Below are 26780 nucleotides of genomic sequence, written 5' to 3' on the forward strand. Positions count from 1 at the left end.
AGTTTTAGCATATGTTACAATATACAATATAGATACATTATCGCTTCTTTCTAAATAATGCAAAGCTATCTTCATCGTCGCTTTGATCTTCATCATCATCATCATCTTCTTCTTCTCCTCCTTCTTCCTGTGTATGAAGCTTCTTGGCATCTTCAATATCACCTTTGCTATCTGTATATTGCTTCTTCATCTGCTCCCGCATTGCCTTCAGCTTTTGTACCCGTTCTTCAAACTCCTTCTGCTCTTCAAATTGCTGATAAAGGTCATTCTGCAACACCTCTTGATTTGTATGTCGTTCCTGCTCATGCTGCTCCCGTAGATCAGGAGATACCGCACCCTGATTGTAAAGCTCTGGCGCATGCTCAATAATTACGTTTGTATTTGTATTTGTATTCGTATGCGCTGCTGCAGCTGCCGCAGAAGCAATATCTTTCTGAAAAGCTGCCCACTCAGCATCAAGATCTGGAGTCTTTTCCTTTTCTTCTGCCATCGAGTTGTCAAAGAAATCCTCAGGAAGACCGCCATTCCCGCTCTTCACCCTCTTGATCTCTTTGTCTGTCTCTTTATCTTCGCCATTCTCTGTCAAATGCCTTTTAGCTTTCCGATTCTGTGCTTCAGCATGTTTCTGAGCTCGACTTTTATGGGTAGGCGTAGTTTTGTGAGCATTCCATTGCTGCTCGCTTCCTATCAGCAGATCGCAAGCTGTGCAGTGTATTCGCCCTTCATGTGTGTATTTAACAAGCGGATCCTCTACTCTTATTACCGCAGTAGGCCTAAAAAGTACCTGCATTCTTTTGCTTCTCCAAACGAAAAGAAAGAGAGTAAGATATATCTTTGAGAGACAAGATGTGTGCTGAAAATTACTAAGCTCAGCGTGCATCTCAGAACACAGAATAGAGTTTTCTACGTCATCGCTAGATTCTTTGGTCTCCCAGCTCTCCCTGCTGATGCACACATCCACAAGTACAATTGTATTGTAAACATACTGATCTTATACCGGATATCAGTGCACTGTAGCTCATTCGATAGTATTTCTGAAGGGAATCTATAAGTGAGATTCATTCGCATAAACACAAAACCCAAACAATCAATATATCTCAATATATTTATGAATGGCTGCGGAAATAGGTACGGTCCTAGTATTTCCTTTTTGCTTACGCGATATCTTTATACTGATCGATTATGCACAGAACCAAGACGCTCGTCTCGAGCCACAAAAGGAGTTCATTCAGCTGCTCTCAGAGACGCATCGCCCGATCTAGCACCTCCAAAGAAGCGCTCACGATCAACAGCGGCAACCTCTCGCAAGAAATCAAAGAAAAAGAAACCTACAGAATCAGGCACAAATGAGAACGATCAAGATAGTAACGGGGAAGAATGGGTCGATGACGGATCTATTACGCGATGCGTTTGCGGCCTAGAGGAAGATGACGATAAGCCGCTGATGGCTCAATGCGAGAACTGTCTTGTATGGCAGCATACTGAATGTACAATGGGTGTAACTGATGAAGATCGAGTGCCTGAGAAGTATTTCTGCGAGCAATGTCGGCCAGATTTGCACAAATGGTATTTTGATCGCAAGAAGGGGGAAGACGAGGAAAAAGCTATTCAGGTAAGTTTGAGTCTTTCAATTTCTTTGGCGTTGTCATTTTGTTGATTTGAGTGTATAGACACAGAAAAGACGCAAAGCTGTTGAAAAAGAAGAAAAACCGCAAGTCTCAAGACGAAAGCCATCAATCTCGTCGCCTGTAAATACTACGCCAGCTCCTGCTGCAGATACGACTCAGACAGAAGCAAACAAACCAAACGCGTCAATTGATACCATATCCGACAACGTCCGGAAATCAGTTGCTAGAGCCATATTTGCTATTCTTGAAAAAGCGGTCAATGAAGCGGTTAATAATAAGTCGCTATTTCTTCAAGAAGACCAAACTGCTTCGTCATTCGCAGAGCAGCTGACATTAGCTATCGAAGACGCCTTATATGAGCATTTTGCAATCAAAGACTCTAAGGATCCGGGACATAAATATCGAGACAAATTTAGGACAATCTCATTCAACCTTAAAGATGTCAAAAATGAAGCATTACGAGCTCGCGTACTCTCTGGAGAACTGGAACCCAGTCACATAGTCGTCATGTCTCCTGACGAATTGATGAATCCTGAATTACAAAAACTTGCTGAGGCAGTGCGAAAAGAAAGTATATCTCAGAGTACGCTTCAGAAAGTGGAAGTTCCAAGAATCAGAAGAACGCACAAGGGAGAGGAGTTTGTGGGAGATGTCGATCCGCTGCACCCAGACTCTAGTGTGCAGGCCACTACAGACGAAGATTTAGAAAGCAAAAGGCCATTCTCAAGCGGTCCTACTGCTGTGAATTACGAGCCTCGCAGATCAGCTTCGCCGTTTAGTAGTGGTGGTGGCGCTTATTCGCCCGACTACAGATCCGAATACTCATCTCTTTCTCCGCAAAAAGAGGAATATGATGCCGAGCCAGGTTTGCAAAATTCTGGTAGCCCGTCAGCAACACCGGATGAGGAATCAGGAGATTTACCTCCTCTTGCACCTCGATCTCCTTCGCCAACAAGATCTCAGCTACAAATTGAGGACGATGAAATTGACAGATTAATAAATTCTGATTCAGAAGATGAAGAGAAAGATAAAAACGAGAAAGTTAATTCTAGCGATTCGCAGTCACCAACTTTGTCTGCTGCGCAGTCAATCATCTGGAAGGGCAAAATGAATATGGTTTCAGTAGGTAATTTCTCTGCGCACGCTGTACAAGTCGGTGGTCCTGCATTTGACGGATACTCCAAATGCTGGAGTGATGTCGTACCCACCAGCGTTGATATTGACGGTAGACTGGCGCGCGATCGTGCTTCGAGCTACTTGTTCAATGTGGCAAGCACTCGCGATCTCGTGGCTGTAAAATTTACAGCGCAGGATGCAGTGGGTCAAGCAGGATTTGATAAACTTTTTGACTATTTCGAGTCTCGTGACAGATATGGTGTTATGAGGAATAAATCCGCTGCTGTCAAAGACGCGTATCTGGCGCCAATGACTCCTAGTGGTCCTGTACCGGACTTCGTATCTAGAATCAGTGGGTTTGACTTTGCAGCAGTTGTCACTCAGTCTTGCTTGATAGGAGTATATGTAGTTAATAGAGGCTCTACACATCAATCAAATCAGCCTGTTGTCGGATTACAACATCCGCAATACAACAATGACGAGCTCAGTCGAGGTTTAAGGGCAGAATCTTACGAATTGGAGTATGACCCAACTAGAGTTTCTCCCCCGGTTGTGCCACAGCAGTCTCCGCCTCCTTTATCGCAGCAACATTCGGCGGTTAGTATTGCTCTAGGGTCAACAATTAAGGCGTTGGGTTTGCCGCAGGACGCGAATGAGCTTTTGACAAAAATCATCCTCAGTTCACCGGAAGTACTAGCGAATCCGGCATTAGCATCGGACCCTCTTTATCTAATTACTGTCGTTAAAAGGTACCAGCAAAATGGCAACGGAGTGTAAGAATGTGTATAAGTATAGTGTCATTGTATAACAGATTCAGGATTATGAGGAATATATAATTATATTGGTGGTGTATGCAAATTACAAGTTTTGTATTTTAAGCAAATTTATGTCGTTGTTCCTTCAATCTTTTTCGCCTTCTTGTCATCTTCGTTTGCACTTTTTTTCCTTTTAAAAAGTTCCTTCAGCCTTCCTTTAAAACCTCCTCTACCGCGATACTCTCGTTCAATGTCTTCTTCGTAAACAAATCTCCGAACGAGAATATTAAATACGGTGCCAAACACTAGAGCCATAACTGTACTTGTCAAGATGATAACATTATACGGCATGCTGAAATCCGGCGTCGGGAGCGCGAGTAGTAAACTTGATGTCCGCATCACGTACGCATCTTCGGGAGATGAAGATATAACGCGAAGGATTCCAGGAGATACGTCGAATCCTCGATTAGCGTCAGGTGGGTATTCTGCCAGATACAGCAAAGTCTTGTCGAAATCGTAAGATATTGTTAATGACGAGGCAGCAGGGATCGTAAGAATCATTTCAAGATAAGTTCCGCGAACGCGCTCTAAAAATGGCTTGTATAATATCTTTTGAACTGGATCGAAACTGCTATATCCGGATACATGAGTCGTCATAGATGAGAGATATGGTTTCATATACCAAGGAAGGACTTCATAGTAAATTACGGAGATATCAGAACTGGATGATGGGTTGCGGATGATGGTTTGTATACCCCCGTGCTGTTGTCCGCGGCCCGTCATTGAGCGCTGAATGTGGACAGGAGCATGCGAGATCGGTGATACTGAAGATGTATTATCTGTGTCAAATGAAAGATTGAACTCCTCGTTTTCTAGATTCGTAATTAGTACCGGAATATCGATATTGAAAAAAATATATATATATAAATACGGACCGACTAAGGAAAAGCAAGCTCTTGTATCATAACTGCTCAGAACGGTTCCACCTTGCCGACTCAAGCTCCAGGCCCCAGTAATGTGGGCACAAATGTTATATCCGGCATTTTCTCCAAACTCGTTCAGTTCTGTATCGTCAACTTGTTCAAGAGCACATTTGCTGTTCACTGATTTCCCAAAGAGATCCGATATTTTGTACTTTACTGTCGGCGCTGTTGGCAAAGGGAAACATTTCTCTGACGAGTGGTATTGTTTCGATTCGTCGCACATCAATCGCTCAACTGGACGTGGTATCGGAACAGGAGCATGATTTTGTCTCTCGAGGGAACGTAAGACATCAAGCACGACGTTTATCTTTTGCGACATGCCAAGTCTGCAGCCGCGGTAGGTGCATTCGGGAATAAAATCAAGAGACATACTTTGCCATTTTGAGTCAAAGATCTTGTGTCCGTCTAGTAAACTAGAAATACCGGCGCGTCCCTTGCAAGGTAGAAGCTTCACGAATGGAGTCAGGTTCTCTGTACAAACGGTTTCGCGTGGAAGAGAGCCATGGAATAAAAATTTGTCAGATGAAGAGGGAGATGACGGGCTGAAGGAGAGCGGATTGATAGTTGTTCGTGTGGAATCGACGAAGTTTAAAGAAGCGCAAAAAAGACCAGATAGGGCATTGACTAGCTCATACCAGCGTCTTTCGGCTCTAGCAAAACTCATTAGTATATTGCCCCAATAATTCTAAACAGGAAAAGTAAACATACTCTGCCAATTCACTACCTTCCATCCACGCCCACACCTCGACGCCAGTTCCGCCCGCAAATTCACCTTGCTCGGGTAAAGATCCCCACTCAGATGCATCCCACCAACCCTGTGCAAACCTCAAATGCACCTCGTGAGCATGCGCACTTTTAATTATCTGGCCCACGCTGCGGGGAAAAATTCCATAGTGTGTTATATCGCGAACTGAAGGGGCTAGTTCTGACGACAGAGAGAAAGAGAAGGATGCGAGGAGCGCGTTTCGCGGCAATGGACGCAGATCAAGTTTCTCGTAGTATCCACACACAAGTAGTGCCTGAACTAGACATACAAATATTATTCTGAGTCCAGTCATCGCACCATCGCCGATTGTGTTGTTGGTGTACTTTGATGCTTGATAGATTTTATTACCGGCACCAGCCGCACGTGTCCCACGTGACTACACGTGACTGACAGGGGCGTCTGGAGACGATAAACGTGTCAGGGGCGATGAAGAGAAGAGCAAAGGTGAACAGCAGCTTGAGAGTGTGCGAATAAACCTGTGGATTAGTACGCTTTTCAATGGAAGTGATCTAAAAGTGCAGAGAATAGTAATTACTTGATTGGAATCGTCAAGCGATAGTTGTCCGTTTTCTGCAAAGTTGTCTGCTAACAACAACAACAACAGCAACAACAACAGCAGCAGCAACATCATCAACAACATCAGCAACATCAGCAGCATCAGCATCAACAACATTTTTAAACGATGGAGAAGCAGCAAGCTCTCAAAGACGACTTTATTGCAAAGATAAGGCGATACCCCTCTGCTCCGTCTTTCTCCAAAGCAGCGGCCGCAGTTCGCGGCAGACGCCTCACAACAACAGACGCTCCGCCGACATCCAGCGACATACCTCAGATCGCCGCCGCCGCCTCCCCAAGCATTGCTCCGGAAGCATCTGTATCTTCTTCCAGTGCGTCAAACTCTTCTCCACGTGTATCGGATTCGTTGTACGTGTCCACACCGCCGATGCCCTCTTCGGCTGTTATAGCCCAGCAACAGCCGCTTACGCCAATCACGCCTGCTACTCCTCGCACCGCTACTTCCAGCCGGCGGTCCTCAGGCAAGACTGATTCTGGAAGATCGACAAAGTTTAGCTTCAGCTCAATTGTATCATCGATCAAGGGTCCTCCCAAGTTTGAAAAAGTGCTTGAGATCTCAGGACCGTATAATACGCAGCATGTTACTCACGTCGGATATAACCTGCAAACACGTGAATTTACCGTATGTATCAGTGTTGACGAATTATTCTGAGTGTTTCTCATTGATAATTGTATTAGGGCCTACCTCCTGCATGGCAAAAAATTTTGGCAGACTCTGGTATCTCACAATCTGAGCAGGAGAGCAATCCACAGGCAGTAATGGATATCGTCGCCTTCTACTCCGACATCCAGTCCCATAGACCTGAAGACGAGATTTGGCATAAGTTTGATCATGCTCGTCATCAACATATGGCTTCGAACTCTTTCGTTCCCTCTACTCCTGCCTCACCGGCCGCATCACAAGTATTGCAGCACTACAATCCTCCCCCACCCCGCTCCCCGTATTTTCCAAGACACACTGAGGACTCCTTTGAAAACCCGCGACCGGCCCCTGCTCCACCTCCGCGAAGCAGCAATGGTTTGATGCCAAATCGGGTGGCTCCTAAACCTCCCGGATCAAGCAAGACGATGCAACAATCGTTCAGTCCGCAACCTCTTTTCCCACAGTCACCTATGGCATTCTCGCCGTCGCAACCAATTTCTCCGTCTCAGAAAAGTGGACGAAAGCCTTCGCTCCGATCGATATCTCAGCCATTACCATTGATTATGCCATCAACGCTCCATAAGCAGAGCTCACAAAACTTGCAGACTGTGATACAAAAAGAGCGTGTCAGCTGGCAAAAATACAGAGAGAAAGATCTTCCATCTGAGCCTCTCGACGAGTCGCCACTGACATCACCGGTCGAGCTTGCACCATCGCCGGAGCTGGCAAAAAATCAGGAAGACGCCAACATTTCGATTGACTCCGCAGTAATGCGATCAGTAAAGCAAAAAGACGACAATGCTGTCTTCACAGAGGAAGTCAAGACACCTCCCAAAAACGATCAGACTCCAAAACTTAGACAAGGCGATATCTTGCTAGAATCTCCTCGTCGATTGCGGCAGCAAACTTCGCCACGGCAGCAACAGAACGGTTTTATTCAACCCAAGTCTACTGTATCGGAAGCTCCCAAACAGCAAGATGCTGATAGACAGGCTGCTTCTGCTCGCAAACGTGAGTTGAAGCGGTTACGTGATGCCGAATTGATAAATCGTTTGACAGCCATTTGCTCGACCGGGGACCCAACGCGATTGTATCGCAATCTGCGAAAGATTGGTCAGGGTGCAAGCGGTGGTGTGTACACGGCTTATCAAGTTGGCACTAATCTATGTGTTGCCATCAAGCAAATGAATCTTGAGCAGCAGCCACAGAAAGAGCTTATTATTAATGAAATTCTTGTGATGAAAGAAAGCAAACATCCCAATATCGTCAACTTTATTGACAGTTTTCTTTTCACAGGAGATTTATGGGTAATTATGGAGTACATGGAAGGTGGATGTTTGACTGATGTCGTGACGTACAATATGATGTCTGAAGGTCAAATTGCGGCCGTCTGTAAAGAGACTTTGTTTGGACTTCAGCATCTGCATGCAAAGGGCGTTATTCATCGGGATATCAAATCTGACAACGTTCTCTTATCGCTAACTGGTGAGATCAAATTGACTGATTTTGGATTTTGTGCGCAAATTCAAGACACTTCAGTAAAGCGTACGACAATGGTCGGAACGCCGTACTGGATGGCTCCTGAGGTTGTCTCACGAAAAGAATATGGTCCGAAAGTCGATATCTGGTCCCTCGGCATCATGGCGATTGAGATGATTGAAGGTGAGCCTCCATATCTTACTGAATCGCCCATGCGTGCACTTTACTTGATTGCTACGAATGGTACGCCAGATTTGAAGGATCCTGGTGCCTTATCGACTGTGTTTAAAGCATTTCTTGGCTGGGCATTGCAAGTCGATCCCGATCGAAGAGCGTCGGCGGCTGAGCTACTCGAGCATCCATTCTTACAGCAGGCCGACAGTTTGCGCTCTCTTGCTCCGCTGGTCAAAGCAGCAAGATTGGCCAAACTGCAAGAACAAAACGCAAACAGCTCTTTGCAGAAGAAAGTTCCGGGTGCAAATCAGGTCAGTGCAGGGGGACACCAGCACGCTACTGCACAGCATGTATAACTAGCTAGAATGAATTTGGTCTATAGATTTCTGTTTATAAGGGAAGACTGGCGTATTTGATTGCTTTAATATGATTGTAAGGCAGTTCATGAGAATTTGTATTGTATTTTGGTTCAACTGTTCATTAGATCATATATTTCTTTTGATCATATATTTCTTTTATCTATTTCTAGTTTGTGATTGATTATATGTAACGGTTATGTATCTGAATAAGTATGTAATTGTGGCCTGGTACTTTAAAGTTTAGAAATAAACTCTGAGTCACCACAAATTTTTTTATCGAGCTACAGCGTCTTAACGAATATTTATCAACTTATATCTTGAATTTGTAATTTTTCTTCAGAATAATTTGGCAGAATAAAATATAATAGAATTATGTCTGATAAAGCAGTTGATGCCGCTGCCGAGACACTGGCAAAAACTTACCTCGACGAAGTGACTGGTGAGCAAGTATCCAAGACTGAGCTCAAGAAGCGTCAGAAGCAACGCGATTTAGCAGCCAAGAAGGTACTTATAAAACCTTCAAGAGATATGTTAATGAAAAGGAAAGCATTCTAATCTATTGTTGATATTTAGCAAGCGAAGGCAGCTGTCGCCGCCGAGAAGAAGCCGGCCGGTGCAAAGGAGGATGAGCTGACTCCTAACGTAAGTTATTACTTTTATTTATATTCAAACGCACAATTGATTTTGTTGGCCAAATACTAACTGCTCTCTCTAGCAATACTTTGAGATTCGTTCTCGTGAAATCAATGCTTTACGTGCTTCTCATAATCCTGATCCCTACCCGCACAAGTTCCACGTTACAACCAAGCTCGGCGAATTCAACACCAAGTACGCTAACCTTACTCGCGGTGAAACACTTCCCGAAGTGACTCTTGCCGTTGCCGGTCGTATTTACGTCAAGCGTGAATCTGGAGCCAAGCTCAAGTTTTACGATTTACGTGCTGAAGGTGTCTCGGTGCAGATCGTATGCCAGGCACAGGATGCCACTGGGGATTTTGCGGCCATGCATGAACATCTTTCTCGAGGTGACATTATTGGTGTCAAGGGCTACCCGGGTCGCACTCAACCCCAACGTGGTGGTGAAGGTACCGTGTCGTTGTTTGCCCGTGAGGTCGTGCTGCTTTCTCCATCGCTTCACATGCTGCCTACCGACCGCTACGGATTCAAGGACCAGGAGAGCCGTTATAGACAGCGTTACCTTGATTTGATTATGAATAACTCAACTAGAGATAAGTTTATTATTAGGTCCAAGATTATTTCTTATATGCGCCGTTTCTTTGACAGCCGGGGATTCGTCGAAGTCGAGACCCCGATGATGAACATGATCGCCGGAGGCGCCACCGCTAAGCCCTTCATCACTCACCACAACGATCTCAACATGGATCTTTTTATGCGCGTTGCTCCCGAATTGTACTTGAAGATGTTGGTCGTCGGAGGTATCGAGCGGGTGTACGAAATTGGCCGTCAGTTCAGAAATGAGGGTATCGACATGACGCACAACCCAGAATTTACCACTTGCGAGTTTTACGAAGCTTATGCTGATTACAATGACCTCATGGATACCACTGAGCTGTTATTTTCCGAGATGGTGAAGGAGATCACTGGAGACTACAAGATCAAATACCAGCCTCAGGGTCCGGACGGAATCGCCTACGATATTGACTTTTCAAGGCCTTGGAAGCGTATGGATATGATTCCCACCTTGGAAGAGAAGCTCAACGTCAAGTTCCCGCCCGGAGACCAGCTGCACACGGCCGAGACTGGCGAGTTCCTCAAGTCCGTTCTCGACAAGCACGGAATTCAGTGCCCACCTCCCCTTACCAACGCCCGAATGCTCGACAAGTTGGTTGGTGACTTCCTTGAAGATACTTGCATTAACCCAACGTTTATCATGGGTCACCCGCAGATGATGTCGCCTCTTGCCAAGTACCACCGCTCCGTGCCCGGTATTTGCGAGCGCTTCGAGCTTTTCGTTGCAACCAAGGAACTGGCAAATGCCTACACCGAGCTTAACGATCCCTTCGACCAGCGCATGCGTTTTGAGGAGCAGGCTAGACAGAAGGATCAAGGAGATGACGAGGCTCAGTTGGTTGATGAAGTGTTTTGCACTGCGCTCGAGTACGGATTGCCGCCTACTGGTGGATGGGGAGCCGGTATCGATCGGTTGACTATGTTCTTGACAAACAGTCATACCATCAAGGAGGTTTTGTTGTTCCCGGCCATGAAGCCTGAGGTTAATCCCCCCAAAGAGGAGTAAGATAATTTCTGAAGTATGAAATGTAGCGTGAAATAAACCAACATTATTAAAAAAATCATTCTTCTCTACCCTCTAATGCATTATTGATGAATGCCAACGCCGCCCATTAATTAATTTTAATGGGATCATCATTTGTTTTCACCCACATGAGAAATAGAAATAATTTTAGGCAGATGCGTAAAATGAAAAGCTGTAGTCTATCTGCTCGCTCTACAGTATAGAAGTGTAAAATGAATTTAGGGTTTAAATGGCTTGACTAGGAAGTCAATAAACATTTAAAGAAACCTGGCAATATTTCAACTCTCTCTTTTTAATACGAATGATGGCGAATCTGTGAGATGAATAAAGATATGTAATCTACGAGCGATTTAGGAGCTTTTGCATCAAAATAGAAGAAAAAACAGTGAGTTCAGCGGTCAGAGGTAGTCTAATTTTCTAGTTTGAACTCTGCGCATATACTTAGCAGCACTTTACTATAAACTTCAAGCCACTTCTGTATTTAAAGGCCATTTTAGTAATAGCAGTTTTGGAAAATAAATCAAAATAAATATAAAAATCTATTTATTTATTGTGTAAATGAATACAAATACCGTCCTAATAATAGCAACCTGGATCATCTTTGGTATTTGAGTGCGGCTAGGAAATACTGCGCTAGCCCTAATTTGGTACGCGTTGTTTATTAACGGCTCAGCTGCTTCCTTTTTATAAATCACTCTCTTCGTCTGCTTTGATATCTACTCTTATACATTACTATGAGGATCACCATAATACTACTGTTCGCATTTGCATTGTTTGGCTGCTCGGTTACTGCTAGTAGCGGATTTGAGTTTGTTGACGATCTGGTGAAAAGAGACTGTACGTTTAGTTCATTATTCGCTTCCTTAGTAAGGCATTGACTGATTAGATTTAGTTCTTGGAATTCGAGAAGAAGATAGCGATAAAAAGACGACTACGAAGACTACGTCGTCTACTACTAGCAGCAAAACGTCTCACACAACCACAACCTCATCATCTACTAGCAGAGAGACATCGGAGTCAAAGACCACCTCCACGTCTTCTATCTCAATCAACCCGGCCGCTGCTGCCGGAGGAGTTTCATTAAAAACCCCAGCGACTACAGACAGTACTACTTACATTAAAGTTGGAGATTATGCCACGTTTTCTTGGACATATACTAGTCTCTCAGTTTCTCCGTCGGCTGTAAATGTCGAGGCATACTGTAGTATGAATGATTATGCTTATCCCATTGCACGCAACCTATCAATCAAAAAGACAGAAGTTGTATGGGATACTGCCGAATATGAAGCTAATGCGACAATCCCATTTTTGACGTAAGTCTGATCTCTCTTATTTGGTGTGACTATAGATCAATACTGACTTTGCATAGGGCAATGTACACTCTGCATATTTACAACTCAAGCGGCGATGTCGACGACACTGCAAGGGCTGGATATCTTGCTCCATATAATAATTTCATATTTGGTTTATATAGTCCTGAAGCATATACATCTCTTAGCGGCAGTGGTATGTTTATCTTACGTTTGTATGTCTCTTGCTTTGTTCAAACTAATATAAATTGTCAATATAGGAAAAGAATGTGCATATTGCTTCAGTGGCGGTTTTTCCATGCTAGAGAAAAGTGTTTTACGAAGTACCGTTATATTGGCTATTATCAGTAGTATGATGACTACTATTTTCATGTGGAGGTAGCATTGATATAGAGAGCGTATGAATCATATATGCCAAGCAAGTGGGTAGATTTTCGGTTTACAATCTATTTGAATTTTCTTTTTCTTTTTTTTTTGTAAATGCTAATGGTGTTTGGAATACGTTCAGTAAATAAAAAGATTATTACTGGTTTCTATTAAGTTAATATTTCACACTGCTGACAGTCTGCATGTTTGGCAACAGGCATGTCAACTTCAATCAGAGATCGAAGCGGACTTGATCTAATCTAGGTCCACAGTTTGAAACTCTGATATGTCGATGACAGTAGAATGAAGAATATGAGAGATCGATTTCAGCGACTTTTTTTATATCTTGAGTCTTGATCTTGGTAAATTTGAGTCAGTTTAGTACAGTTGATTTTCAGCAAGTTCCGTAATAAGATTTTGAAGCTCGAAGATGAATGTTGTATGCAAAATACTTGTAATTCCAAATGAACTAATCAACTACATCAAAATTATATATATGACACCTAATATATATAAACAGAAACGTAGATACATTATGTAGGTCATATAAAAACCAGTTAATTTGTGCTGTGCTTCTATAATGTGTTCCTAGGTGAGCAATTTTATCTCCCAACTGACTCTTTTCTAATAATTCCAACGATTATCTTCCATTCACACTTTTTTGCAGTAATGACAACTAAAGAAGACGAAACAAGAAACAAATTGGATAAATCAAAAGAAGATGAAGATAGTCCTGATGAATGGTATAGCTGCTTGAGAGTGAATTTGGGTGCAATACGAAATATTTGATATGCGAGCATTGTCTAACTTAGCATCATTCAGGGATCAAAGAATTGCGGATACTGGCTGCGCAGGTAAATAAACTCATTTAATGTATTTTAAGTCATCTGCCTATTGAATGAATCTGACATTGTCATATTTCTGTCTGCTTAGCTGAAAATACGCGATTAACAGATTGCTACGCGGATAATGGCCGAGATTGGCGGAAATGCGTCAAGGAGGTAAAAATCGCTATGTTTCTAGCAAATCATTGAAATATTCGCTAATTTATAGTAATCTTCAGATGCAAGATTTAAAAAAATGCTGGGATCTAAAGAAGAATGATGAACGTACACAGCTAAAATGATTGTTACTGTAGCGATATTGGTACGAAGCCCGCAAAACATGTAAATAGACAAGCACGGGAGAATACTTTCTCTTCAATAATAAATTCATAACTTTTAACGTCTCATTTACGAGTCGTTGATTCATTTCTGGTTAATAAAATTAGCAAGAAAGTGTTTAAACGATGTTGCAGCGACGTTCTATTTACCTGCTACAACACGTTAGGAGGCCATCGCGAGTGGCCTGCTCTTCTCTGACTACTCTGACTACATGCCGTCATATCACTACAACTCCACGGAAATTACAAGACACTGCAAAGACATCTCCGGCACCTACAGATCCCTTTGATTTCTCCGATGTCTCTTTTCCAACTTCTCCAAAGTCTTCCAAAGCATCGGCATCAGCGAATGATTCGGTTGCAGCGACGCTGAGCGCGTTGAATGACGCGCCAGCAGATCTCACTGAAGGCGAGAGCAACTGGTCGCGTTCTTTTCAGGGATTCGGTGCCGAATCTTTTGCTCCCGAGATTACAGAAATATTGATGCAAGATCTTGATCCTAACTCGGTTGAAATAAAGCCTGGTATGTTTTTGCGATGTGGTCATCAAGCATTCTTCCATCGCGCTATCAGCACTTTCTAATATACAAAATTCATTATAATACAGATGGAATTATCTACCTGCCTGAAATTAAATATCGACGGATTCTCAATAAAGCTTTTGGTCCTGGAGGCTGGGGACTTGCTCCGCGAGGTGAGACGATCGTCAGTCCAAAGACTGTCTCTCGCGAATACGGGCTGATTTGCCACGGAAGGTACTAATATTTGTATCATTTTCTCGCCGATTGTGTGTATATTGATATTGTTACAGACTAGTAAGCGTTGCCCGAGGTGAGCAGGTTTACTTTGATCCAGAAGGCATTCCGACCGCGACTGAAGGCTGCAAAAGCAACGCTCTGATGCGCTGCTGCAAGGACCTCGGCATTGCGTCCGAACTTTGGGATCCTCAATTCATTCGTGAATTCAAGAAAAAGTTCTGTGACGAGCAATTTGTAGAGCATGTAACTACAAAGAGGAAGCGGAAGTTGTGGAAAAGAAAGGATGTGACTTGGGAGTATCCCTACAAGCTCTCTCAGTTTTAGGCTTATAGATTCGACCAGCAATCAGAACTCTCCTACACCTACTGTTTTTATTTCCTATTCCATTTTGTCGTAGCTCTGCTCCTTGACCTGACATATAACCTGTAGACTCAAAAGAGTGTACACTTCAGCAGAAAGCACGTGGTTAACTGCACAAACGCTCCAACGCTGCTACACCGGAGAAATGCAGCCGCTGGGAGTTTGAGACGCGATTGATTATACCCATCTCGCCTCTTTCGAGCGCTCACTATTTCGCATTCTCAGCAGTATTACCAATCAAATCTCTAGGATTTGTTCTTTGGTAGATTCTCTGGTATTTTTCAGTAAAAAAAACTGGATTTGTGTCCTTTAATGCACGATGCTTGGTGTTTTAAGTCTTCTTTCGTACGTGTGATTCGTCTCATTCTTACTATGAATTCCAACCATATCTCAAATCCGCGACAAAGAGTTATTTAGTTGGATTTTGATGGGATTATAGAATCTTTATTGACTCTAGCATCTTATGCAGATCTCTTATATCTCTTCAGTATCCTGTATACGCTTCCTATAAGGCTCTGCACTCTCGGGATCAAGCAGTTATTGAGTCATGGGTCATGTACTGGGTCGTTATGAGTGTCGTTACATTTGTCGAGACCTGGTTTGGAATTTTCTTTATGTGGTAAGCGTCTTCTCTGTTAGCCACAGACAATCCGAATATGATGTCTTTGTGGTGACTATGTGCCTGATGAGCCTAATGTGCCCACCAATGAGCGTGCTATGGTAGTTGCTAATCATTGGTCTTCTTATCGCAGGTTTCCTTTATACAATCTTGCAAGATTCTTATTTATTCTTTGGCTAGTTCTGCCTCAGTCAAGAGTAGGATATCATTTGTTATACTGGTTCAGTTGTGTATGTACTAACGCTAGCTGAACTAGGGATCTAGCTATATGTATTATACATATATCGAACCAACTCTTTCCTCGCATGAGCAAGAGATTGAGATGATCTTTACCGGTGCTCAAGAAAAAGCCAAAACTCATGGCATGGGAATGCTTAGAGCCATGGTGAAAAATCTCGAGCAACTTACTATGGCTTTGGTATCTGGCAACAAATACAATGCAGAGGAGAGCTACAACGATGAGAATAGCATTTCTAACTCTAATCCCCCGTCTGACGATGCTTTATTAAATACGGTGAGTCTCTATTGCTATTGTTCAGCTGCTGGTTGTAATATTAGTCATGAAAATTTAAGCACTCCGTGGCGTATCGTCATCAGCCTGGCTCGAGAGAAAATCCGATATTATTCCTCTATACATGATGCTGATTTCCAATGCTTGTTATTGTTATTACTTTTTTTTGGCCTGCGGTACTCTTTGAATCGCATACCTTTGAATGAATTGTTGCCTACCTTTATCGTTTCGCAGCTGACCTCGTGATGATACGGCATTACTATTTTCGGACTAGTGCGATGAGCAGCTAAACTTAAAACAACTTTATTACTTCGCTTCTAACTGTCTATATTTTTTTTAGCTTAAGACAAACAATGCTTTACCATCAGGCTCAGCATATGACAGACTTTGGGGTGCCGGAGCCTCTGTCTTCAGTGCCGCCACCAAGACGGCTATGAATGAAGGCTTAGGTGTGGGTGGTCCCACAGCCCTTTTTGGTAGCATCGCTTCCACCTTTGTCAAGACGACCACGACTGCTCTCACAGCTACAACAGAAGAGGTCCAACGGCAGTCTGATAGTATTAGCACTGAAAGTAAGGCATTGGAAACTAGAGCTACTACTTCTGGAGCTTGGTTTGTTTCTCGACTGTGGTCTCGAAAGCAAAAACCCCAATCTGCTGAGATTGAAACTGAAAGTGAACGTAACCCGAAGACCGCAAAGCCTGTCGCAGAGGAAATTGCTGTTGGAGATCTGCACCAGACTGACAATCTTACGAGAAAGTCATGGCCCGGGCAGTTTGATATTGAAGATGACGCAGAGCATACCTCCAATCAGGAGTTTCCTGCTGAGCTGGCCTCTGCCAGCGTCGTATCTGATCCGCCAGCTCCATGCCCAGTTTCTTCAGAAGAGAAAACCGTTGACTGGGTTTTTGTTGAGAATTGATTTTGTTTTTGTTGTCGTTCTGTGCTTCTGACTCTACTCTTTTCTATACGGTTGCCTTCTTTCATCTTGAGTCGCAAACATTATGTTGTCAAGGATACTTGTTGGACTTACAGTGAAAGTAAGAGTCTTGCTATGCTTTTTTTTATATCGCCTATGATTTCAATACCGGGTGCTGCTCATGCGCGGCCCAAAGATCACGAATGGGAGTTTGCTTTGGTTTGAAAGGCTACGACGGAGTTTGATTGGCTACGGAAACGGCGGTCATTGTTTTTTTTTTCTTTTTTTTGTGTTTTGGGTTATGGAAATTAAGGAATTCGGAGCTTTAGGATTATAGCTTTCGCTGTGCTACTGGATAATATATGGCGCGATATCGGAAACCGGAAATGGATTTATTTGGCGCAACCCCTCTTTTGAATTGTATTGTTGATGAGAAGAGTTCGGTAGAGCACTTTGTTTCTTATCTTTAGCTTTTTATTATTTACCTATTCGCTATAAATGCAGTCTCTGCTTTATTATCATCGGTCTGTAGTTTCTTGAACGTGTTTGAGTAGCTGCTTGAACTTTTCCTGTATACACGCATGTGTAAGATTGGTGTATCATGCTTTCTATTAACAATGAAATTCACATTTCTTCTGCAATAATTTCATTTCAAGTAGATGAAGTACTTTTGTTTGAGCCTAAGTTACCTATGAATCAAATATGGTTCTATTTACATCACGTGCAAGAAAGGTGACACCGGGGCTCCAACGCGTGTGTCGCGCACTCTGCATCTTCCCTTGTTCATTTTGGTCCTACTTCGAATCATCCTATTATACGTTCAGCTTAGTCCGATATCTCTGCTCGGTGAGACGATAATGAACTGAGATGATATCTGATTATGCAGCGTAATATATCTACATTTTTCAGACCAAAGAGCGGGTCATCATCAGGCGTAAGTTCTTGCTGATAAAGGGCTCTTGAACGCCGCGATGAGCGCTGGCTAACATCTGTTTGTCTAATCTTATAGTCGCAGAAAGACGACGCATCGTATTCTAGCTCTCCGAAGAATTCTAAAGAGCAAGAAAATATCAAGCCAACTCCAACAAAGACAAAGGCGTCGCCAGCGAAGAGAAAAAGTACGCCATTCAAGTACTGTTACCTCTGTCATTTGATGATCCAACTAACGCAACAATAGATCATGATACAGACGCGATGGATGCTGACAGGGCTGATGCAGAATTAACAAAGATGTACATAATTGCCTGAAATTTGTTATTATTACGCGCTGTTCTGACTTATATATACTGTATTAGCTTATCCAAAGACTCGCGCCAGACACATCCGCCGCCCAAGCCAGCTAAAAGACTCGAGTCTTTGTTTAGTGACAATGAAGAAGAATCCAAGCAAAAATCGCTGTCTAGGAAAGACAAGGACGACGAGTACAATGAGAAAGCGATTGATTTGAGTGATACTGATGACGATCGCAAAAAGCGCAAGAAAGTGTCTCCGGCCAAGCCAAAACCGACGGCGCGTAAGCGGAAGCAGCAAGTAGATGATGACGATGATGAGCGGGCTGCGCCATCAAAGAAATCGCGGCCTGCTGCGGTCGTGAAGCAAAAGCCTGCAACTGAAGAGGAACAGTCGGTAGATGAGCCTAAGAAACCCAAGTTTAATCCAGCAGATTTTGCGGCAAGACGAGCTGCAGTCAACACTGGAGTCTGCGCTGAGCTGCCTGAAGGCGCGCCTAATTGTCTTGCCGGGCTTGCATTTGTTTTTACTGGTATTCTGGGAACCCTCCCGCGCGACGATGGAATTGAGCTGGTGAAAAAGTACGGGGGGTTAGTGCGAACCGCACCATCTCGCAATACTAATTTTGTTGTCCTGGGACAAGAGGCTGGGCCTAAAAAACTGGAAGTAATTAAGAAGCTTGGAATTAAGACAATTGATGAGAATGGGCTTTTCGACCTGATCAGGACGAGGCCTGAGAACGGAGGGGATACAGTGGAAGGACAAAAAGCACAAAAGAAGGCAGCCGAGGAAGAGAAGAAGATTATTGAGATGGCGAAAACTATCGGGATCCCCGAGCCACTGGCAAAAAAACCTTCTTCTGCAAAATCAGCTTTGTCGTCATCTTCATCTTCGGAAAATTCGCGAGCCGCCAAGTCTCAGTCACAAGACGAGCAGCGATCGTTGCTATGGACAGACAAGTATGCACCTCGTTCATTGAAAGACATTTGTGGCAACAAGGGCGCGGTTAGCAAACTTCAGAAATGGCTTGAAGATTGGCCGGCGAACTACAAGGCGAACTTTAAGCGTCCTGGACCGGATGGTAGTGGCATTTTTCGGGCAGTGATGATTTCCGGACCACCTGGAATTGGCAAGACTACTGCTGCACATTTGGTGGCTAACATTGCGGGATACGATGTTATTGAGACCAATGCTAGTGATACAAGAAGCAAGATCGTTATTGCAGATGCGTTTAGTACTGTACTAGATAACAAGTCTATTGCCGGATATTTTGGCGAGAAAAAGTCTGATGTTGACTCGGCAAAGAGACGGATTGTGATGATTATGGATGAGGTTGATGGTACTAGTGCCGGAGATCGTGGAGGAGCTGTACAGATGTCTGCGTTCTGCAAGACCACTCACGTAAGTCGTCAACTTTTGCGAGTTAATTGATCAGGTCAAGTTAAGCTGAGATGATTGTATTTAGGTTCCGCTTATTCTTATTTGCAATGACTATTCTCTTCAGAAAATGCGAACGTTTGACCGGACGACTTTTAACATTCAATTTCGCCGCCCGGATGCGGCAGCGATCAGGTCGCGGATTCTGTCGATTGCGTACCGTGAAGGTCTCAAGATTCCAGCGCCGGTTATTGATCAGCTCGTTCAGAGCTCGCATGCCGATATCCGACAGATTATCACATTGCTTTCAACATTTAGTGTATCTGGAAAGGACATGAGTTTTGAGCAAGGCAAGAAGATGGCGCAGGATTGGCAAAAGCATATAATTATGAAACCATTTGATATTGCCGGTAAGCTACTGAATGGGGAAATGTTTAGCTCTAGCAGTCGCGCGACATTAAACGATAAGATTGAGTTATATTTCAATGATCCTGATCTGGCGCCACTGATGATGCAAGAGAATTACCTGCGAACAAGGCCGGGAGAAACCAAGCTGCAGACACTTGAACAGCTTGATCGCGCTGCGTCGTCGATTTCGGATGGCGATTTAGTCGATCGAATGATTCATGGCTCGCAGCAGCAATGGAGTCTGATGCCCTTACACGGTGTCTTGTCGACCATTCGTCCTGCGTCGTTTGCGAAGAATGGCGGTAGTGAGAGATTCATGTTCACAAGCTGGCTGGGTAATTTCTCAAAGGGGAATAAACTAAATCGATTTCTGCAAGAGATTCAGTCGCACGCCAGACTACGTATATCAGGAGACGTGCACGAGGTGCGCACACAGTACATGACCTCGTTTTTTGAGCGGCTCTATACACCTATAGCCAGTAAAGGCAGCGACGGCGTTGATGAGACGATTGGGTTTATGGACGATTATTATCTCACAAAGGAAGACTTCGATGCCGTGCTCGAGCTGGGAGTCGGTCCTAAAAACGGAGAAGAGCTGTGGAAGCAGATCCCGACGGCGACGAAGACGGCGTTCACGAGGAAATATAATGCGACAGGTCATCCGGTGCCTTATATTCGAGCAAGCACGATAAGCGATCCGCGTAAAGTGAAGAAGGAAGTTCCCGATTTAGAGGAAGCGATGGATGATTTGATTAATGATGATGCGGAAGATGTTAAGGAGGAGATTAACGAGGAGAATGACGTCGATTTATCGAAGGACAAGTATATTAAGAAGCCAAAGGCGAAGCCCGCCTCAAAGACGGCACCGAAAGGCAAGGGCAAGAAGAAGCAGTGAAAGTATTTAGATTATGAATGAGGCAAGAGTCTATTTTTTCTTCTTTTAAGTAGATTGAAAAATGAGGAATGTATTTATCTTTAAAACAAGGAAGAAATGATGTTTTCTTCTCTCTTTTCTTGTCTCCCTTAATTATGGGAAGATAACTAGTTCGCTTATATACCCTCCGCGTCATCGGCAATGCAAGAAACCAACTCTATCATATAATATCAAAATTAATTGTTGATATCAGCCGGGAAAATGCCATTCTCTACAAAATAGCACAGCGGTTAGCAGGAGCTATCAACAAAAAAAAGCCAACGAGCTCAAAAGGGGATAATAAAAACACACCTCTCTGTTCATCCCATTTTTCGACCCAGGTGGCAGGGCAAAGCAATTGATAACCAGTCTTGAAAGGACGGCACAGCTTCTGTAAATCGTCGCTTTCGGAGTAAGCCTTTGCGCACTTGAAGTAGTCGACGTAGTATTGCCTTAATTTTAACAAAAAAGAATTAGTATATGCAGCTTTTTGAATTTCGATTTGATGAGAAATTCTGTCAAAGGGAGAATATGTACCAGCAGTGAGCTGTTTGGTTCTGGTTAGGGAAGCTGATAGTTGAAAGATACAGATTAGTATGATATTGGATTTGAATGAATGCATAATATAAACACAAAGAGTCGCGATTACCGAGGATCGTAGCGAGTAGCGGTGTTGATAGCTAGATAAAGTAGACCCAGAATCAGAATTTTGTCTATTTTAATAAAGATAGCAATTAATAAAAGTAACGATACATCTCTTCTTTTCAGCCGAAACAGTAAAAGGTCTGGTGGTAGCAAGATAGGCAAGACCTTCTGCGCGTTCAGTCTCGGCGACGGCTTCCTTCAGAGACTTTTCCTGGCTCTTGATGGTGTCGCCCTTCAAGTAAGAAGTGACGGCCGCAACTCTTTCTTCGTTTGCAGACATGGCTGTACGTATCTTTGGTGAACTAAAAAGGTGAATTAAGAATAAATAGAAGCTGTCTTCCCGACGGAGGAGTTCGCCAGCAAAAGTGACTAGTGGTGTGAGTGCCTCGGCATATCCGTCTTAGCACAGAGTGCATAGCATTTGCGGCGCGTGTGATAGGCCGACAAAAATTCATCACGTGATATCACGTGAGCGCGCAGTATGGTGAGCCAGGCGAGGCGAGTATCTTGAATATCTGAATATCTGAACATCTAAATTAAGATGCAGACTTTTGCGGACGCGACGGTGCCGCGGCCGATGGTGTCGCGAGAAGGTCGCGAGAAGCAGCGTGCGTTTTTGTTGATGATCATTGGTTTATTTTTTGTTGACAGCGGCCGGGTTTGCTAACAAAAGCGCATGTGTGCAGGCTACTCTGCATCAGGTGCTCGACTTGTGGCCGGCGTCGTCGCGCTCTCGCGCGACAAGACAAAAGTTCTGTTAATAACCTCGTCGGCGCGACCAGATAAATTCGTGATGCCGAAAGGTGGATACGAGACCGACGAGGATAGCCCTGAAGCTGCTGCGCTGCGCGAGGCATGGGAGGAGGCAGGTATCGAGGGCAAGATATCGACGTCGCTGGGGGTTATTGAGGATATGCGACCGGCCAAGACCTTTACCGGAGTTTCTGATCCGGGACTCGGCGTTGGCGATTGGGAGCACGGCAACGGTTTACCTCCGCGCTCAGAGTTTTACTTCTTCGAAATGACGGTCGAGAAGGAGGCAGAAGAGTGGCCAGAGAGTTTCAGAAGAGTGCGCAGATGGGTGGGATACTCGGAAGCGTGTGCGAATCTCAAGAGCAGGCCGGAACTGCTCGAGGCTCTGAGGCGATCATCTATCGTCAAAGACGCAGTGTAGATAAAATACAAAATATGCTCCATTAGTAACTCCACGCTCCAGTAACATGCAATATTCAACTAAACTGTAGGATCTCTATCTCATGAGATATCTACCCCTGTCGCCAAAAAAAAATAAAGAAAAAAAGAATTCTAATAGAAAGGCATCTTTGTCTTTGGCAGAGATCCTCTGCCAAATGGCAAGAACTCATAAGTATCGCTATGATCACTAACCACAATGCCAGGCATCAACTCATCTGCTTCCATTATTACAACCGAAGGAGAGTGCGGAAATGAACCAGTATCCATAGAAGTCGCAGTTGACAGCCCATAATCTTGGGAATCAGCCAAGTCAGATATATCCAATCTAGGCAAGTCCTGCTGTCGCTGCTGCGGTTGAAGCTGTACACTAGAGAGCTTCGCTAAGACAGAGGCAAGTACATCCGCAGGCACACCCACTTTCGTATTCGGTGGCTCTTCTTCAGTAGATTCCCATCCGGCAGGCGGTGAAGGCGGTGGCGAGATCAAGTACAACTTGCCCTGGTCAGGAAGACGGAGATGGATATCGGGCACATCGCCACCGCTTTGACGCGCGAGCAAGGGTTCAAGCGGTGTATGTTGTCCAAAAAAGACGCGAATTAGCGACCGTGGCTCACTGTCATTGCTCTGCTCATTCTCACTGGTCTCAGTCTCGGGAAAGTTGAACTGCGTATAATCTAGAGCGACACGGATCCGCAGAGCGGCAGAGACGGTACTGCAGACAACCACGATGCGACCAAAAGTCGGCAATGGTCCCCAATGAACAATCTCACCATCCTCGTCGGCGATGGCCTCTGCAGCCACCTCCCTCAGTAGAGAAAGAGAAGCTGGTGAAAAGTCGCGAGCAGAATATAGACCCGTAAGGACGACTGTGTTGGAAAGTGGCACGGCGGCCGCTAGAGACGGCGGCGAGGAAGTCGATGATGGTGAAATTGAGAGACTTGGAGACACCGCTGCTGGCCGACGACGTTCTAATATAGTCGACATTCTGTATTCTACGTTGCACTGGTAACAAGCAGAAGCAAACGAAAGAGATCAAACAAGATCAAGAGTATGTTATAGCTGGTTTTTTAGACGGAGTGTGGCTGTGGGAGCGGGCGCAGTCATTAGATAAATGATTACATAATCACATGGTAACTAGAGAATTGAGAATTGAAAGATTATATATATATACAAGAGAACACTAGTTTGGAGACTTGACAACACCGACCTTGGCCGCTCTAAGCACCCGATTATTGAGCATGAATCCAGCCTGCTGCACGAAAAAGACTGTACCGGGCTCTTTGTCGGGCTGCTCGATCTCAAACGTGGCCTCGTGCTGGTGAGGATCGAACCGTTCTCCCAAAGGATCAATTTTTGTGAGGCCATGCCTCCGTAGCGTCTGCTCGAGAACCTGCTGCGTCATTTTGACTCCATCAAATAAAGCTATAAGCTCGCGGTCAGTGGCTTCCTCTGCCTCTTTGCTCGCCTGCTGTGAGCTCTCGGGAACAGTAGCTAACGCGCGGTCAAGATTATCCACCGAATCCAATAAATCGCGTGCAAACTTGGAAATCGCAAAATCCTTCGCCGACTGAATCTCTCGCTTCGTAGTCTCTTGTAGATTCCGAAACTCGGCAACTTGTCGCAGCAATCTATCCTTGAACTCGGCTGCCTCTTTCGACTTGGCGGCAACCTGTGCCTCGAGTTCCGCAATCCGCTTCTCTTCTGGTGACGTCGCCGGTGAAGAGGCGGGATTCTCTTCTTGTGTCGCTGTCGTGCTCGATGCTTCCTCAGTCTTTGTATTCGCATCACTGTACATCCTCATAGCAAACATAGACGCCGGTGCAGAATAGGCTCCGCTCCTCATCAAACTAGGAGCCATGCGCACCCGACTTGCGCCTGCACTCCTAAGTATTCTAGCAGATATTCTAGCCGGCAGCATATCTCACTATATATTAATATATATATCTATATATATATATTAAATAAAAGGGTGCGTTGAGGTATGTATACTGTAACTGATAGTAGGGAACAAAAACAAATTTTCTCGAGTCTTGTTCGCCAATCCTCTATGACGTTCCGACTTCTGTTACTTCTGTGGGGTTTGTACTGGTCTATTATCTGTATAATTATTTTTTAATAGTCTACTATTCTCGTAATTAGTATTTGTATATCACAATAGCTATATTCAAATAACTTATATGATACTATATGAATAAGCAATATTGTACTAATAAATGAGATCCAGAAAATTTGCTCGTCTATCTAATCTAGATGGTCACTTACTTCACTCGCTCGCTTCAAATTCTCGCATAAAAATCACCAGTTCCTTATATTACGCTTAATTGATTCAAATCTATTTATCTACACTCAATTGAATAATTCCAAATGTATGTTATCAATATATAAGCGTCTGATTGATTTTATTTATGAATTATCAATATCCAGTCCATCAATGACTAGACTTTATATCAATTCCCTCACTCACCTTACAGCTATTTTCATAAAACGAATCATTTATTCAGCACAAAAAATAATTTCAAAAACTCTGATATTGATAACAAACAAATAGAAAGAAAACGTAAAACATAATAGAACAGTTGAAATCCATAAACATCTTCATCATCTTCTTAAAACAATTCTTACTACACATCCAAAGAAAAGTGTCTTCTCCGATCAAGATCGTAGTAAGATACACAAACTGTCATATAGAAAAAACTCATAATCACCAGACCATTTCAACTTCGAGATTTCGTTAAGAATTTCAGTTGCTAAATAATTTTTTTTTTATATTTTTCAAAAAGTTTTTCTCTCAAATCACTCTTTCAAGTAAATAGCTTAATTGAGAATACCCCAGTACTGCTCAACATTCTTGTTACCAGGGTTCTTCCACAAATCGTTGAATGCGGAAAACTCAATAACACCCTGGCCAACAACACTGGCAAGAGAAGCAATGGCAGTCTGCATGTTTGCCTCAGATGGGACAGCGACACCGTTGGCGTCACCCTGAGTAGGCCAGCCAGACTCGGCGCAGATGGCATCAGTAGTACCGCAGGCAGCCTGAACACGGGCAACCTGCTCGGCAAGCCAGGCACCAGCTCCATCAGGGTAGATAGTTCCATCCCAATACGAGTGAGCGTTGAAGGCAGCATAGTCGGAAGAAGTGCAGAGAATGGGGTTGGCAAGAATGGCAACGTGCGTGTCAACAGTGACAACCGGGCCGGTGTAACCAACGGCACGCAGAGCAGCACGTCCAGCAGAAAGGAAGGAGACAACCTGCTCGGCAGTGTAAGAGCCGCCGTTGACGAGCTCATTACCGATGTTGATGGTGTGGACAACAGACCAATCAGAGATGGCGGCAGCAATAGTAGCAACAGCCGAGTCAATGGCAGTCACATCAAAGATACCAATGAAGAGCTTCTGTCCCGAGGCGATGTTTGCATAAACATTCTCAACCTGCGAGCAATCAATACCGTAGAGACGGATGACAGAGTAGTCGGTGAGCTCGGCGAGGTCAGAGGCAACCTCGTCTGCGGTCTTACATTCGCCAGTGGACGTGTAAGGAGAGTAGGTGATGCCGAGGGCACCAGAGGCAAAAGATCCAGAAGACGAAGAAGAGGTCGAGGATGCAGCGGCGGAGGACGACGAGGTGGAGGTTGTCGAGGTTGCCAAGGTGCTGGACGCGGAGGTGGTCGGAGCGACATAGACGGCGGTCGAGATCGAGGTCGACGATGAGGTCGACGACGAAGAGGGCTCGATAACCTGAGCGGCAACAGCCTCAACGGTGGCCGAAGGTGAAGGAACGTAGGTGTTTGAAGTAGTGGTTGAGAAGTAGGTCGAGGTAGTGGTGGGCTCGGCAGCGGCAGTAGTCGTCGCCGCGGTGTTGATCGGGTTGCCGTTCTGGTCTACGACCTGGGTAACAATGACGACGCCGTCCTCGTTCTGATAAGCTTGGGCGGTGACAACAGCCTCAACAGTGACAACGACAACGTCGTCGGGGTTGGGCGCGCGAGCGTGGAGGTTGTGGGCATGACGACGGGCGACTGTGAGAAAGAGAGTTAGCCAGCATTCCAGAGAAACACCGCGTCAGAGCGGGGAGGACTGCCAGGCGCGAGCGCCGGGCGGCAGGAGACAAGCAATAATTTACCATTGACGGGCTGGGCAAGGACGGCCGAGGCGAGAGCGAGGACGGGGAGGATGTGGGAGCACTTCATGGCGAAAAAAAAGCAGGCTGAAAAGAGGCTTTCGTGAGAGCAGGGGCCGGTTGAAGCAAAGGAGG

The 26780-nt window shown here is 44.5% G+C and overlaps 15 protein-coding genes across 15 annotated transcripts; 9 read left to right on the top strand and 6 right to left on the bottom strand.

The window, feature by feature from the left end:
• Positions 1-9: 9 nt before the first annotated feature.
• On the bottom strand, positions 10-846 carry V2V93DRAFT_375614 (uncharacterized protein). The gene has a single exon (XM_066911539.1). It carries the CDS (start codon positions 788-790, stop codon positions 38-40), a length of 753 nt encoding a protein of 250 aa, XP_066763542.1. The 5' UTR covers positions 791-846; the 3' UTR covers positions 10-37.
• A 106-nt stretch (positions 847-952) lies between these two features.
• Positions 953-3711, top strand: V2V93DRAFT_407504 (transcription factor S-II, central domain-containing protein). Its single transcript, XM_066912686.1, has 3 exons — positions 953-1128; positions 1191-1612; positions 1671-3711. Exons 1-3 carry the CDS (start codon positions 1113-1115, stop codon positions 3519-3521), a joined length of 2289 nt encoding a protein of 762 aa, XP_066763543.1. The 5' UTR covers positions 953-1112; the 3' UTR covers positions 3522-3711.
• On the bottom strand, positions 3551-5579 carry V2V93DRAFT_375617 (GPI transamidase component PIG-T). The gene is made up of 3 exons (XM_066911540.1): positions 5191-5579; positions 4435-5132; positions 3551-4371 (listed from the first exon to the last, which is right to left on the bottom strand). The coding sequence occupies exons 1-3, from the start codon at positions 5538-5540 to the stop codon at positions 3629-3631; spliced, it is 1791 nt and encodes a 596-aa protein (XP_066763544.1). The 5' UTR covers positions 5541-5579; the 3' UTR covers positions 3551-3628.
• On the top strand, positions 5460-8787 carry V2V93DRAFT_350795 (kinase-like domain-containing protein). The gene is made up of 2 exons (XM_066907972.1): positions 5460-6446; positions 6503-8787. The coding sequence occupies exons 1-2, from the start codon at positions 5931-5933 to the stop codon at positions 8474-8476; spliced, it is 2490 nt and encodes an 829-aa protein (XP_066763545.1). The 5' UTR covers positions 5460-5930; the 3' UTR covers positions 8477-8787.
• On the top strand, positions 8665-10975 carry V2V93DRAFT_94769 (uncharacterized protein). The gene is made up of 3 exons (XM_066912829.1): positions 8665-8983; positions 9053-9121; positions 9195-10975. The coding sequence occupies exons 1-3, from the start codon at positions 8852-8854 to the stop codon at positions 10734-10736; spliced, it is 1743 nt and encodes a 580-aa protein (XP_066763546.1). The 5' UTR covers positions 8665-8851; the 3' UTR covers positions 10737-10975.
• Positions 10976-11460: 485 nt separating this feature from the next.
• On the top strand, positions 11461-12912 carry V2V93DRAFT_375621 (uncharacterized protein). Its single transcript, XM_066911541.1, has 4 exons — positions 11461-11591; positions 11647-12067; positions 12124-12260; positions 12325-12912. Exons 1-4 carry the CDS (start codon positions 11489-11491, stop codon positions 12444-12446), a joined length of 783 nt encoding a protein of 260 aa, XP_066763547.1. The 5' UTR covers positions 11461-11488; the 3' UTR covers positions 12447-12912.
• A 143-nt stretch (positions 12913-13055) lies between these two features.
• V2V93DRAFT_375623 (uncharacterized protein) lies at positions 13056-13644 on the top strand. Its single transcript, XM_066911542.1, has 4 exons — positions 13056-13173; positions 13253-13284; positions 13364-13431; positions 13494-13644. Exons 1-4 carry the CDS (start codon positions 13100-13102, stop codon positions 13554-13556), a joined length of 237 nt encoding a protein of 78 aa, XP_066763548.1. The 5' UTR covers positions 13056-13099; the 3' UTR covers positions 13557-13644.
• V2V93DRAFT_375625 (mitochondrial genome maintenance MGM101-domain-containing protein) lies at positions 13645-14895 on the top strand. The gene is made up of 3 exons (XM_066911543.1): positions 13645-14115; positions 14199-14346; positions 14403-14895. The coding sequence occupies exons 1-3, from the start codon at positions 13719-13721 to the stop codon at positions 14671-14673; spliced, it is 816 nt and encodes a 271-aa protein (XP_066763549.1). The 5' UTR covers positions 13645-13718; the 3' UTR covers positions 14674-14895.
• Positions 14826-16172, top strand: V2V93DRAFT_94962 (TB2/DP1, HVA22 family-domain-containing protein). The gene is made up of 4 exons (XM_066912830.1): positions 14826-15054; positions 15179-15328; positions 15462-15525; positions 15585-16172. The coding sequence occupies exons 1-4, from the start codon at positions 15029-15031 to the stop codon at positions 16083-16085; spliced, it is 741 nt and encodes a 246-aa protein (XP_066763550.1). The 5' UTR covers positions 14826-15028; the 3' UTR covers positions 16086-16172.
• A 1332-nt stretch (positions 16173-17504) lies between these two features.
• V2V93DRAFT_375633 (replication factor RFC1 C terminal domain-containing protein) lies at positions 17505-20807 on the top strand. The gene is made up of 5 exons (XM_066911544.1): positions 17505-17692; positions 17768-17876; positions 17936-17990; positions 18054-19389; positions 19454-20807. Exons 1-5 carry the CDS (start codon positions 17639-17641, stop codon positions 20666-20668), a joined length of 2769 nt encoding a protein of 922 aa, XP_066763551.1. The 5' UTR covers positions 17505-17638; the 3' UTR covers positions 20669-20807.
• V2V93DRAFT_375634 (cytochrome c oxidase, subunit VIb) lies at positions 20690-21671 on the bottom strand. Its single transcript, XM_066911545.1, has 5 exons — positions 21440-21671; positions 21336-21366; positions 21224-21256; positions 20999-21138; positions 20690-20918 (listed from the first exon to the last, which is right to left on the bottom strand). Exons 1-5 carry the CDS (start codon positions 21609-21611, stop codon positions 20884-20886), a joined length of 411 nt encoding a protein of 136 aa, XP_066763552.1. The 5' UTR covers positions 21612-21671; the 3' UTR covers positions 20690-20883.
• A 189-nt stretch (positions 21672-21860) lies between these two features.
• V2V93DRAFT_375639 (NUDIX hydrolase domain-like protein) lies at positions 21861-22534 on the top strand. Its single transcript, XM_066911546.1, has 2 exons — positions 21861-21939; positions 22018-22534. Exons 1-2 carry the CDS (start codon positions 21873-21875, stop codon positions 22503-22505), a joined length of 555 nt encoding a protein of 184 aa, XP_066763553.1. The 5' UTR covers positions 21861-21872; the 3' UTR covers positions 22506-22534.
• Positions 22535-22636: 102 nt separating this feature from the next.
• On the bottom strand, positions 22637-23509 carry V2V93DRAFT_328624 (Calcipressin-domain-containing protein; the record flags this gene model as incomplete). Its single annotated transcript, XM_066907600.1, has 2 exons — positions 22637-23138; positions 23190-23509. The coding sequence occupies 2 exons, from the start codon at positions 23507-23509 to the stop codon at positions 22637-22639; spliced, it is 822 nt and encodes a 273-aa protein (XP_066763554.1).
• A 74-nt stretch (positions 23510-23583) lies between these two features.
• Positions 23584-24529, bottom strand: V2V93DRAFT_375640 (GrpE-domain-containing protein). Its single transcript, XM_066911547.1, has one exon. It carries the CDS (start codon positions 24441-24443, stop codon positions 23706-23708), a length of 738 nt encoding a protein of 245 aa, XP_066763555.1. The 5' UTR covers positions 24444-24529; the 3' UTR covers positions 23584-23705.
• Positions 24530-25339: 810 nt separating this feature from the next.
• V2V93DRAFT_382662 (glycoside hydrolase superfamily) lies at positions 25340-26715 on the bottom strand (the record flags this gene model as incomplete). Its single annotated transcript, XM_066912162.1, has 2 exons — positions 25340-26544; positions 26649-26715. The coding sequence occupies 2 exons, from the start codon at positions 26713-26715 to the stop codon at positions 25340-25342; spliced, it is 1272 nt and encodes a 423-aa protein (XP_066763556.1).
• Between the last annotated feature and the right edge of the window lie 65 nt (positions 26716-26780).

The sequence above is a fragment of the Kockiozyma suomiensis genome, assembly GCF_038497685.1.
Source record: "Kockiozyma suomiensis strain NRRL Y-17356 unplaced genomic scaffold V2V93scaffold_16, whole genome shotgun sequence".
Lineage (NCBI taxonomy): Eukaryota > Fungi > Ascomycota > Lipomycetes > Lipomycetales > Lipomycetaceae > Kockiozyma > Kockiozyma suomiensis.

Excerpts from the sequence above, each read along its gene's own strand:
- V2V93DRAFT_375614 (XM_066911539.1), bottom strand. The coding sequence starts at position 790 with ATGCAGGTACTTTTTAGGCCTACTGCGGTAATAAGAGTAGAGGATCCG.
- V2V93DRAFT_407504 (XM_066912686.1), top strand. Across the intron at positions 1,613-1,670 it reads ACGAGGAAAAAGCTATTCAG|ACACAGAAAAGACGCAAAGC; the intron begins GTAAGTTTGAGT and ends TTGAGTGTATAG.
- V2V93DRAFT_375617 (XM_066911540.1), bottom strand. The coding sequence starts at position 5,540 with ATGACTGGACTCAGAATAATATTTGTATGTCTAGTTCAGGCACTACTT. Across the intron at positions 5,133-5,190 it reads GAAGGTAGTGAATTGGCAGA|AGCCGAAAGACGCTGGTATG; the intron begins GTATGTTTACTT and ends GAGTTTTGCTAG. Across the intron at positions 4,372-4,434 it reads AGCTTGCTTTTCCTTAGTCG|AAAACGAGGAGTTCAATCTT; the intron begins GTCCGTATTTAT and ends TTACGAATCTAG.
- V2V93DRAFT_350795 (XM_066907972.1), top strand. The coding sequence starts at position 5,931 with ATGGAGAAGCAGCAAGCTCTCAAAGACGACTTTATTGCAAAGATAAGG. Across the intron at positions 6,447-6,502 it reads TGCAAACACGTGAATTTACC|GGCCTACCTCCTGCATGGCA; the intron begins GTATGTATCAGT and ends TAATTGTATTAG.
- V2V93DRAFT_94769 (XM_066912829.1), top strand. The coding sequence starts at position 8,852 with ATGTCTGATAAAGCAGTTGATGCCGCTGCCGAGACACTGGCAAAAACT. Across the intron at positions 8,984-9,052 it reads GCGATTTAGCAGCCAAGAAG|CAAGCGAAGGCAGCTGTCGC; the intron begins GTACTTATAAAA and ends GTTGATATTTAG. Across the intron at positions 9,122-9,194 it reads AGGATGAGCTGACTCCTAAC|CAATACTTTGAGATTCGTTC; the intron begins GTAAGTTATTAC and ends TGCTCTCTCTAG.
- V2V93DRAFT_375621 (XM_066911541.1), top strand. The coding sequence starts at position 11,489 with ATGAGGATCACCATAATACTACTGTTCGCATTTGCATTGTTTGGCTGC. Across the intron at positions 12,068-12,123 it reads GCGACAATCCCATTTTTGAC|GGCAATGTACACTCTGCATA; the intron begins GTAAGTCTGATC and ends GACTTTGCATAG. Across the intron at positions 12,261-12,324 it reads TACATCTCTTAGCGGCAGTG|GAAAAGAATGTGCATATTGC; the intron begins GTATGTTTATCT and ends TTGTCAATATAG.
- V2V93DRAFT_375623 (XM_066911542.1), top strand. The coding sequence starts at position 13,100 with ATGACAACTAAAGAAGACGAAACAAGAAACAAATTGGATAAATCAAAA. Across the intron at positions 13,285-13,363 it reads TGCGGATACTGGCTGCGCAG|CTGAAAATACGCGATTAACA; the intron begins GTAAATAAACTC and ends CTGTCTGCTTAG. Across the intron at positions 13,432-13,493 it reads GGCGGAAATGCGTCAAGGAG|ATGCAAGATTTAAAAAAATG; the intron begins GTAAAAATCGCT and ends AGTAATCTTCAG.
- V2V93DRAFT_375625 (XM_066911543.1), top strand. The coding sequence starts at position 13,719 with ATGTTGCAGCGACGTTCTATTTACCTGCTACAACACGTTAGGAGGCCA. Across the intron at positions 14,116-14,198 it reads CTCGGTTGAAATAAAGCCTG|ATGGAATTATCTACCTGCCT; the intron begins GTATGTTTTTGC and ends ATTATAATACAG. Across the intron at positions 14,347-14,402 it reads GGGCTGATTTGCCACGGAAG|ACTAGTAAGCGTTGCCCGAG; the intron begins GTACTAATATTT and ends ATATTGTTACAG.
- V2V93DRAFT_94962 (XM_066912830.1), top strand. The coding sequence starts at position 15,029 with ATGCTTGGTGTTTTAAGTCTTCTTTC. Across the intron at positions 15,055-15,178 it reads GGTGTTTTAAGTCTTCTTTC|ATCTCTTATATCTCTTCAGT; the intron begins GTACGTGTGATT and ends CATCTTATGCAG. Across the intron at positions 15,329-15,461 it reads TTTGGAATTTTCTTTATGTG|GTTTCCTTTATACAATCTTG; the intron begins GTAAGCGTCTTC and ends TTCTTATCGCAG.
- V2V93DRAFT_375633 (XM_066911544.1), top strand. The coding sequence starts at position 17,639 with ATGCAGCGTAATATATCTACATTTTTCAGACCAAAGAGCGGGTCATCA. Across the intron at positions 17,693-17,767 it reads AGAGCGGGTCATCATCAGGC|TCGCAGAAAGACGACGCATC; the intron begins GTAAGTTCTTGC and ends CTAATCTTATAG. Across the intron at positions 17,877-17,935 it reads GTCGCCAGCGAAGAGAAAAA|ATCATGATACAGACGCGATG; the intron begins GTACGCCATTCA and ends ACGCAACAATAG.
- V2V93DRAFT_375634 (XM_066911545.1), bottom strand. The coding sequence starts at position 21,611 with ATGTCTGCAAACGAAGAAAGAGTTGCGGCCGTCACTTCTTACTTGAAG. Across the intron at positions 21,139-21,223 it reads AACCAAACAGCTCACTGCTG|GCAATACTACGTCGACTACT; the intron begins GTACATATTCTC and ends GTTAAAATTAAG. Across the intron at positions 20,919-20,998 it reads AAAATGGGATGAACAGAGAG|AGAATGGCATTTTCCCGGCT; the intron begins GTGTGTTTTTAT and ends GCTATTTTGTAG.
- V2V93DRAFT_375639 (XM_066911546.1), top strand. The coding sequence starts at position 21,873 with ATGCAGACTTTTGCGGACGCGACGGTGCCGCGGCCGATGGTGTCGCGA. Across the intron at positions 21,940-22,017 it reads AGAAGGTCGCGAGAAGCAGC|GCTACTCTGCATCAGGTGCT; the intron begins GTGCGTTTTTGT and ends GCATGTGTGCAG.
- V2V93DRAFT_375640 (XM_066911547.1), bottom strand. The coding sequence starts at position 24,443 with ATGCTGCCGGCTAGAATATCTGCTAGAATACTTAGGAGTGCAGGCGCA.